At 38.8% G+C, this 11018-nt stretch overlaps 1 protein-coding gene across 1 annotated transcript; it reads left to right on the top strand.

Moving 5' to 3' along the window:
- Window positions 1-2734: 2734 nt before the first annotated feature.
- On the top strand, window positions 2735-3663 carry LOC113320596 (putative F-box protein At3g21120). Its single transcript, XM_026568501.1, has 2 exons — window positions 2735-2840; window positions 3074-3663. Exons 1-2 carry the CDS (start codon window positions 2755-2757, stop codon window positions 3564-3566), a joined length of 579 nt encoding a protein of 192 aa, XP_026424286.1. The 5' UTR covers window positions 2735-2754; the 3' UTR covers window positions 3567-3663.
- The last annotated feature ends 7355 nt before the right edge of the window (window positions 3664-11018 follow it).

Raw genomic sequence — 11018 nt, 5'->3', positions numbered from 1 at the left:
ATAGTTGAGACCAAGCAACTAAACCTATAGTTCACCTAGTTCTGTATATATCCCTACGCCTCCAACTTGCAGTAAGTCACGCACTTGGAACAATTCCTTTGGTTTGTATTCCAAACAGTAAAGGAACAACAAATCTGTTCGGTAACAACTCTTTTCAACCAAGTGATATGAGTTCGACAAAAGGCTCTCTAGTTTATCCCAATAAACTCCTTTATCAGGTCCTTAGATCTATCCAATAACAACTACCAAAGTAATTGTCAAGATTTTGCAATCAATACATCAACAATTTCTAAAAATCATCTCGGGAAGCTAGCAATCCATGATACAAGTTCTCAATATGTTGAAGAAGAATTTAGACTCTGCAAAAGTATTAATCGAAGACAATAGTGCTTGTGCAACACAAAAGAAGACTTCGTCAACTATCCAATATCTTCATGAATGCAAAAAAAATCATCTGCATTCAAGAAATCGTTCATCGAAATTTGGAAGTCTCGACTCAAAGATTTGCAAGCCGATTTGACTGAAGTATTTAACAGGGGGAGCGTCATCATCAAATTAAGGTGCATTCACTGGACTTTATTGCATTGTACTCTTTTTCCTTCGTCAAGGTTTTGTCCCACCGGGTTTTCCTTGTCAAGGTATAAATGAGGTAACATTTGCGTGTCCAACACTGTTTCCAGTCTTTACATGCTTGATGCAATTTCAGGGTTTTCTCTTTTGAGTTTTCATGGTACGTTTGTAAAGCTTAAACACAATGTCATCAGGGAGAGTCTTATAAACATGTAATTATGTTAAGAATATCTAGGGTCAATCTCGTTTATTAGTAGGATGCCCTTGTGTCTAGCCGTATAATTAGAGGCTCCAATGTTTGTCTAACACACACATTAATCTCTCTTCTTCCCTTTACTTTGTGTCTTCTTCTCCTCTTTCTCTATTTCACAATAGTAACAACAATTTTTAAAGACAATTTTCACGTAACAACAGGAACAATAAATCCAAACCCGAGCCGTTACGGCGCGTGCCATACTCTAGTATAATATTATGAAGAAAATGAAGACTTCCTTTAGGAGCTGCGGGCGAAAACTTGAAATATGTCGAATGAGCAAGCCATTTTGAAGCATTAGCTGTATATAGAGCATTACCAAAATGAATAAGAAGGGTGAAATAAGGTAACCCTGTGTCATAGAAACTTGAAATATGCCCACAACTTACAACAAATTAATCAAGATGCATAAGCATTGGGAAATAATGAATATGTCAAAGAAAAGAAGAAGAGCCAACTAAATCTTGAAGACTAAGGATGCTCTTTGTGTAAGCTATGGAGTCGAAATCAATATCAGCTTCTTTGGTAAAGGTTGGCGGTTCAATCAATTTCTCACTTTGTGTATCGTAGCAAACCAATCCTTCTGCGAACTTCACTTAAATCTTCTTATGTTGAATGCATACCGATTTAATACAAAATTCTAGATAATTAATACAACCCACATCAATGGTATAGTCTTTGATCCATGCATTTTTCTTGTCAGCGCAGTCCTTTTGCATTCTCCATATACCCACCATTCCACAGTACATACTGTGTTCCATATAACAAAGACTTCCATCCAGTTCAACCAAGAAGTTTGCCCTGCCCCCCTGAAAGCCAAGATCTTGAGTCTTCTTATCAGGAGCCGGAATCAATTTGAACCTTTCGAATGCAACATCGAAATACAGAATGTTCTCGCGAGCATACCAGTATATCGATCCTGGTATTTTGAAACCAGGTGAACACAACATAGCCCAGCTTCATTGGAGAATGATTCATGAAATTGAGCAATACCGATTTCAATCTTATCGAACCGCCCAATTACTCACTTTTTTGCCAAACCAGGTAGCTTTTTATATGCATGTTGCCTTGTGTTATGCATGAATTTGTGGTGCAATGGTAGCGCAACTGACTACATGTCAGAAGTTGTGTGTTCGACTCACACTAGGTTCACTCATTTGTATATAATTTTTATTTTTGGAGAAAAAATGTGCTAGTTGCCTCCATATTTGGAGACAACTTGGGCTAGTTGTTTTCACTTTTGAAGACAACTTTGTGCTAGTTGTCTTCATTTTGGAAGACAACTTGAGCTAGTTGCCTCCTATATGGACGCAACTTCAACAAGTTGACTCCACATGGTGGTGATAGTGGAAGCGGTGGTTGCTGGTGGTGATTGGCGGCAGTGGTGGTGGTTGTCGGTGATGGTGGACAGTGGCGGTGGTTATCAGTGGTGGTGGTTGACGGCGGCGGCGGGTGGTGGTGGTTGGCCGCCGAGGTGGTGATTGGTGGTGGTTGGCGGTGATGGTGGTTGGTGGTGGTTGGTTGGTGGGCGGCGGCGCCAGACGGTGGTTGTTAGCGGTGGTGGACAGTAGAGATGGTGTGTGTGTGTGTGTTTTTTTGTTCTTTTCTTTTTGAATAGTGATTAGTGGTATTGGTTTTGTATATACACAGTACAAAAAAAGGTATTTTAGTAATGTATTAGGTTTAGGGATATAATTTAAGTCAGAAAGGGTGTTTTTCAAGATACCTCATACTAGGGGTATATGGATAATTTCCAAACCTTACATTATACCGAAAAAAAATTCCTTTTATTCTAGCCGGAGATACGGTTTCCTTTTTTGGGATAGAGAGCCCTGATTGGTGGTTATATTGAAGTCCTATATAAGCACAACCCCATGGAAATAATAGACACTAAAAATTGTTTGTGTAACCCTCCTGCGTATTACTAAAAGATGAATATGTTCGACACTTCCATGAGCAGTAGCCAGTTGGGAAAAAGAAGAAGATTAAGCTATGGTATTTATCAACCTACAAGCAGGTACTTTTGTTTGTTGTTGTTATGCGTCCAATTTGTACGTTTTGGTTGCCCGGAATTTTTTATATTAGCGATTGTTGATTTAGATCAATAATAGATAGTCTAGATCTGTGCCGACGGAGTGCTTTGTATGAGTTTAACAATAGATGCATGTACCTAGAGGTCTAATTAAGAAATCATCAAAAAGTTCTTTATTTGCTCGATAACTAACCCGTATTTGAATGATTATTTTTCAGGGACCGTGTTTTGAACGACCTTCCTGATCATCTCATCTATGAAATATTCTTGAGATCTTCCGCGGAGTCTTTACTAAGATTGAAGAGTGTGTGCAAGGCTTGGTATTCGTTAATTAAGGATCGCAATTTCGCCAAACTACATTATGATCATAATAAAACAAAGAAGCAATCTATTGGTATTATTTTCATCTCTAGAAGAGAATATATTAGTCAATACGATCTAACAATTGTCAACAACTTGTGGGAGTACGAAGAAGTCCATTTGCAGGAGTTGAAATTAACGGTAGGAACGGAAGAAATTGTAAAAATGACTTCTTGCAACGGTTTGGTATTCTTCCATACGGAATTCCCTTTGCTTATATGGAACCCAATTACCAGGGAATCAGTAGAGCTTCCACCACGGAGGATGGATGGAGATAGTAAGATGGCAACTGCATGCGGAATCGGCTATCACGCAGCGAATAATGAATATAGAGTGGTTCAGCTATTATGACGTCTTTCTGACTCTTCATTGGAGTGTGAGGTTTCAGTTTTAGGTACCAAGATGTCATGGAGACGAATCCAACAAAAAGACATCCTTATTCATCCATATCTCCCATACCCCGAGGATTGTCCGAATTCAGTACATGTGGAAGGATCGATATACTGGTATGCTCGCGAGAACATTCTGTGTTTCGATGTTGCATTCGAAAGGTTCAAATTGATTCCGGCTCCTGATAAGAAGACTCAAGATCTTGGCTTTCAGGGGGGCAGGGAAAACTTCTTGGTTGAACTGGATGGAAGTCTTTGTTATATGGAACACGGTATGTACTGTGGAATGGTGGGTATATGGAGAATGCAAAAGGACTGCGCTGACAAGAAAAATGCATGGATCAAAGACTATACCATTGATGTGGGTTGTATTAATTATCTAGAATTTCGTATTAAATCGGTATGCATTCAAAATAAGAAGATTTATTTGAAGTTCGCAGAAGGATTGGTTTGCTACGATACACAAAGTGAGGAATTGATTGAACCGCCAACCTTTACCAAAGAAGCTGATATTGATTTCGACTCCATAGCTTACACAAAGAGCATCCTTAGTCTTCAAGATTTACTTGGCTCTTCTTCTTTTCTTTGACATATTCATTATTTCCCAATGCTTATGCATCTTGATTAATTTGTTGTAAGCTGTGGGCATATTTCAAGTTTCTATGACACGGGGTTACCTTATTTCACCCTTCTTATTCATTTTGGTAACGCTCTATATACAGCTAATGCTTCAAAATGGCTTGCTCATTCGACATATTTCAAGTTTTCGCCCGCAGCTCCTAAAGGAAGTCTTCCTTTTCTTTTTAATATTAGATTTTGTGCCCGTGCTATGTATCGGGTGGACCCAAAAAGCATTCATCATTATTTTTTTTGGGGCTTTGCTCCCGCCGTCGCGATGCATTTTAAATTTGGTATGGCTCGGCTTCGCCTCGTCCGATCGTTTAGGATTTTTTGATTTGATGTGGCGAGGTATTTTTGTCTAGGCGCGTTTCGAAGCATTTTTGTCATCTAAATCCAAAATCTATTGTGTTTTTCTTTTTGTGTGTGCCCTAAATTCCTGCAAATAGAACTAATATGCATCCCATTTCAGCCATGGATGTCAAACAACAAATCATATCGGGACATTATGTGCACAAAATCTTATTGTCACGGGATTACATCTACTATAATAACTGATTGTTATTATAAAATCCGTTGGAGTACTGTGGTGGGTAAAGGAATCAGATTCGTTACTTCTCAATTATGCTTTGTCCACCTACTCAATGCTTAATGTACAGTTAAGTTTTGGTGTAAACCAAGTGTAAATTATTATTTAGGTGTAAATACTTATAAGTTTTGTATACCTACGTTTTTCCTAACGGCGTTAATAACGGCCAATTAAATATAGGGTGTAAATATAGTGTAATCCAGATTTTAATGTCCCGACTAATAGAATTCCGCCAAGTGTCCTCTCCAGAATTGCTCTACTTCAAAGCTTTTATCTAATTTAATTTGATAGGGGTGTCACACTCACCGTGCGACGTGGGGCTCATATGACTTAGCATCTTAAAGGAGTGGAGATTATACTAGAGTATGGCCCGTGCCGTAACAGCTCGGGTTTGGATTATTTGTTGCTATTGTTACGTGAAAATTGTCTTTAAAAATTGTTGTTACTATTGTGAAATAGAGAAAGAGGAGAAGAAGACACAAAGTAAAGGGAAGAAGAAAGATTAATGTGTGTGTTAGACAAACATTAGAGCATCTAATTATACGGCTAGACACAAGGGCATCCTAGTAATAATCGAGATTTACCCTCGATATTCTTAACATAATTACATGTTTATAACACTTTCCCTGATGACATTGTGTCTAAGCTAATTACAAACGTACCGGGAAAACTCAAAAGAGAAAAACCTGAAATTGCATCAAGCATGTAAAGACTGGAAACAGTGTTGGACACGCAAATGTTGCCTCATTTATTCCTTGATAAGGAAAACCTAGTGGGACAAAACCTTGACGAAGAAAAAAGAGTACAACGCGATAAAGTCCAGTGAATGCACCTTAATTTGATGATGACGCTCCCCCTGTTAAATACTTCAGTCAAATCGGTTTGCAAATCTTTGAGTCGAGACTTCCAAATTTCGATGAACGATTTCTTGAATGCAGATGATTGTTGTGCTTTCATGAAGATATTGGATAGTTGACGAAGTCTTCTTTTGATCATACCTTATATGGATTAAAAAGATATCCAAAGTCATAGGATATGGTTATGTTGATGTGGTATAAAAAAATGACCTTGTTAACGGTGAGAATCCACTAAATAACTGTAATTTGATACAACCCCCCCTTGGATGACCACAATGTTGAACTAAATTGCCTCACTAAAACCTTGCCAGTAAAACTCAATGGTAAAAAATTTGGACGAAGGAAAAAGAGCACAAATATCAACAATTTCAAAGAAAATTAAACGTCAACAAGATGTTGCCTCGCTACAACCTTGTCAGGAATATCACATGGGACAAAATCTAAAAACGGAGGGAAAATAGTACAACTTTTGACGTATTTATGGATACTAACTCAACTACATGAGTTTTTCAAAAAATAAGCATCAACATAATAACTCTAGTCTATCTTAAAGACGAGTTTGTGCTAGCATAATGCTAACTGCAGATTTAAGAAAGCAAAGAAGATAGAATTTATGCTGCTAAAACGTGGATTTTTGTGTTTTTAAGGACCCTATTCGAGAGACTTATAAAGTTGATATCATCAACTGATTAATCCGGATTTTTGGTTTTGTACCAAATTTCTAAAAACACTTAAAGGATTGTTAAACCTGATATAATTGAATCAGGCGGCTGCCTGAATATAATTTGAATCCTCAAACGATTACAAATGCGAATATTTTCTTCGGTTACATACGAGACTACCACATCAAATGCTTCATATAAAAAGAACAGTTATTAAACCAGTCCCGAGGTTTGAGCAAAAATAAACCCTCAATTGGTTTTTACGAACGAAAATATTTCTCGTATAACACATTATGACTTCACTAGACTGTAATTAATAGGCTTGGCATTTTTAAGGTGTTAAGTCATGGATTCAAAATTGCGTCAATTGAGAAATTAATCCAACCTAATTCGGATGGTATGCCAACCAATCAAATATGTCGATATTTCTCTACAGAGAGGTTAACAACCACCATCTTTTATTATTTCAGTAGATACTGTAAATTAATATTCGACAATGTTAACGAACTATGATCCCACACAATTCTCAAGTGTATGCATATCTTGAAAAATTCACAGTATTATTGGTACCAGCGCCCGCAGGCATTATAATCTCCTCATCTTCCAGTGTGAGTCTGTGATAATGTGGATCTTTTTGATAGACTCTATTAAAGCACTCTGTATCCTCCTAAAAAATGCTACGTTTATTATAGATGTGACTTTATTTTCCTTCCAAGAGGCATGAGCTTATTAAAAACATAATGAAATATTTTTGCGCCTTATTTGAGATGACAACCTTTTTTGATTTGATCATGACGGGAGAAAAATATAAATTTTTAAATTCATGGACACAAACTTCTAGTGATGTATAATCTCTCCCTGATTATGGCGGAAATATTTTCATTTCATATACGAAAACAAGTTTCGCAAAGTATTATCCGGTTAATTTGAGACATATACTCATTATGAAATATGTCATTCGACATAAAGAAAAATATAGTCTTAATAGACATACATATTTACCATCAACCATGTATTACTTTTAGCAAAAATATAAAATAAAATAATAGTGATATGTCAAAACCAAAAGCATTGAATATATGCAAACAAATCTCCTATAAATTTGTGACCTCAAGGAACAACGAGATAATGGTTTAGATTGAAGTTACGAACATTTTCTTTTATCAAAAGAAAATTAAACTAAGATCAATATAGTCACTACAAGGACTAATAATATTGGGTAACAAGCTGGATGCGCATCCATTGATCTTTTGTGTCCAACATCAAGTTGAACGGTCTTAATTCATGAGATTAGTATTAGGAAGAAGAAAATTTGCACAACATCCCTCAGGAATTCAGCAATTGGTGTTTGCAATTGGCTTATACCGTAACAAAGCTTATACCATAAGAATAACAATATCAAATCCATGCATGACCGATGAATAAAATCAAATCCAATTAGTTTAAATGATTCTTTTGAGAAAAATAAAGAGAGAAAACTACTTTCAATATTGGCTAAAAGTTCTTAGAATGCCAATTTCTACATCTTATGAAGGAGAATTGATGGAGAAAAACCAATATCAATTGGTTTGTACAATTAACAAAATTGTGTCGACAAATTTAAAAAAAGAACCATTTGTGGGTAAAAACTGTGGTTTTGGTAAATTCGGGTGTGTGGGTGAGAAACGAATCTAAACCTTAAACAAATGCATTGCAGGGAGTACGTACTTTAGATTCGAGAGATCAATCTGTACAATCCTGGCCTAAACCAAGAAATGGACGTTCCAGTCTTGTTTCGGTCACAAAGTGAAGGAGAAGGGTTATCCTTAGGGAGGGAAGCGAAGAAGGTGTTGAGACCAGAATGGTTAATTCGGAAGGTATGGCTATTTTATGACTTGTATCAGAATGTGGAACTGACTTACGGAATGTAAGTATCAGTTCTTTGATACTTTCTGGATATTGTGTTGTTGTTAACCAAAACTTCTTTTTTGGTAGAAATAGGTGAAACCTATTTATACAAGTCATAACTGAACGCACCCTGGTCTCGTAGGAAGAGGGAGTCTTTGAGTGATGGAGAAGTGGGGTAATATGTAAATGCCAGAAGCCACGTTCCCACTATGAAGGAAACGGGTTTGTTTACACCCACTACTTCTTTCCGCCACTAACTGCCCTTTTTTCCTGACACTTTCTTATGATGGACGTGTTGCACGCCGCACGCTGTAAACCGCCAGACCAATACCCTGATGAGCATCCCCCAGTTTGTGACATGTTTGATGTCTCGAGTATGGAAAAGTGTAGCAGATTGCTGAGTGGGTATTGTGTACAAGACCTGGCTACTCTGATTAATTGTACGCCAACTAAGTAGAAGATAGCCATGTGTGGCGAGTCAAAGTCAGGAGACTTGCCACGAGAGAATAGCGTGTGATGCTATTAGAATTGCTGGTCGCCTAAAACTTTCCATAGGCCTACCAATTATGTGGCGAATTTGGACGGCTGATATTGTAATTCATGTGAGAGGGTGGCCATTGATTATGGCCGCATTCCGTTGGTATCTTTTAATAGCATGGTAGAGCTATTGGCACATGCCAGTGACATGGTGGCATGGCCAAAGTTAGGATTTGGCATCGTGGACAAAATTAGGGCTTGGCGGTATGGCCAAGGCTAGAATTTGGCGTCGTGGCCAAAATTATGGCTTGGCAGCATGGCCAATGCTAGAATTTGGCATAATGGTGTTATACCCAAATATGGCTTCGGCAACATTGGCTCCAGTTGCCACATCAATCCCAATGCTCTGGGTAGCATTACTTGGCTTGGTTGGCGCAACAACTTTACATAAATTAGGGTTTGGAATATGCCGAAACCCTAATTAGTGTGTGTGGCATGTGGCCGCGGCACAGTGACGTTTTTTGTGCAAACGGTGCCATAGCCAGCCAAAGGAACTATAGCAAATCCATAATATGGAAACGTCCACAGAACCAAGGTTTCTATGAGTGACTATGGTATGGCGCCATTCTTAGGGTTTCCTGGGTCCCACATGTCTCGTGGCATATTGTGGGGCCCGAAGTGGCGTATTTTGGGCCACTACTGGAAATTAGGGTTTCGCTCGTGGAAAAGTCGTGTTTATGATTAGAATACCCTAATTGAAGTCTGTTATGGCGTTGGCCACGAACAGAAGGTGGGTTAGCGCATAGGCGCGCTATTCATGGCACGTTCGGCATGCTGCTGCGGCAAAGTAGCACGTTTGGCATGCACGTTTAGTGCATTGACGCCATATGGCATGCTTGGCATGCACGTTTAATGAATTGACGCGGGATAGCATGTTTGGCATGACATTAGCATGAGGAGCGGGATAGCATGTTTGGCATGTACGTTTGGCATGTCATTGGCATGTTGGCGCGGTTTTTGGAAAGCCATTTGGCATTGTGACCATCTGGCGCAATTTTTCCTATTTTAATACTTTGGCAGGTTTAGAACGACCTGATTGGTCGATAAAAAGAGGGGCCGGCCAAGCATGAGTGTGGCCACACTTCCAGCGCGCGTGGAGAATTTAAAGCGACCTGATTGGTCGATGGGAAATAGGTCCGGCAAGTATAGGCCCAGCAAAAACTCATGTGCGTGTGGCGGGTTTAAGGCGACCTGATTGGTTAACGGGAAACAGGGGTCGGTCTGGCAACATGGGGTGTGGCCACTTGCAAGTGGCGCCGGCTGGACTATAGCATGGCCGCACCTCCCTTTGTTGCTGCTCCTATTCCGCGACTCCTTTTATTCCTTGTTTTCTGATTTTGGGTAGGATTTCGCACCTACTAATCTATGGCGGATTAATTGCCTAGTTCGCCTAAGATTAATTTTTACCGGCGGGGTCTAATATACTGCGCGAGGCGCAAAACCCTAATTTTTGCAAATTAGTCAGGGTAATATCTGAATCTTGTGAATTATCACAAAATTGATTGAATCCCATGTGCTGACACATAGTTCTTTAAGTTTATTTCCAGAGAGCAGTATGCTTTCCGATTGAGTACTTTTATGCAAGGACCTTGACCTTGATACTTGGAAATTCGTGCTACTCTGCTGCGAGTGAACACAAAATTGTCATGTCATATCAATATTAAGGGTTCAAATGGGGAACATGGCATAGGAAAAATACTCGGCAGGCTCCGGCATTAGTGAGTAATGCAGCTAGGAGCTTATATACTCATTAGGCACTATATTAGTGAAGAATTCATCTAGGAGCTTGAGTTTCAATATAATATGAAGAGAGACATAGGTACTCATCAAATTTTGATATATTCTCCAAATTCCCTGCGGAATATAGACATATCAATGTCTACTACATATGATGCCGGTTCAGGTAGATAGAATTTTACAGTTTGCGCCCTATACTAAAAACCACCATCAACATTAAGTCCCCTGCTTAGCACGTAACAGTGGCATTGTTGCGGGGTAAGTATGAGATGGTGACAGACAAGGACAACAAATTAAAAGGGAAGTACATGAAGAGGTTACCAGGAAAAAATCTGACGGACCTTTGGCAAGAGGCATGAACAGACTGTGATCTTTGTGTCAACGCGCCTCTGGCTTGGCCACGGAGTACTGGTGTTACATGTTGTAATAATTCGATTGCGGTAAATAAGAGTTCGTTACTCGGACTTGAAAAGATTTTTAAAACAAAAATATATACACAATTTGTCACAAGATCAAGAGGAACCAGG

This window comes from Papaver somniferum, chromosome 11 (genome assembly GCF_003573695.1).
Source record: "Papaver somniferum cultivar HN1 chromosome 11, ASM357369v1, whole genome shotgun sequence".
Classification (NCBI taxonomy): Eukaryota; Viridiplantae; Streptophyta; class Magnoliopsida; order Ranunculales; family Papaveraceae; genus Papaver; species Papaver somniferum.
Note: the sequence above shows the minus strand (reverse complement) of the source record. Positions and strands in the feature narration are given on the sequence as shown.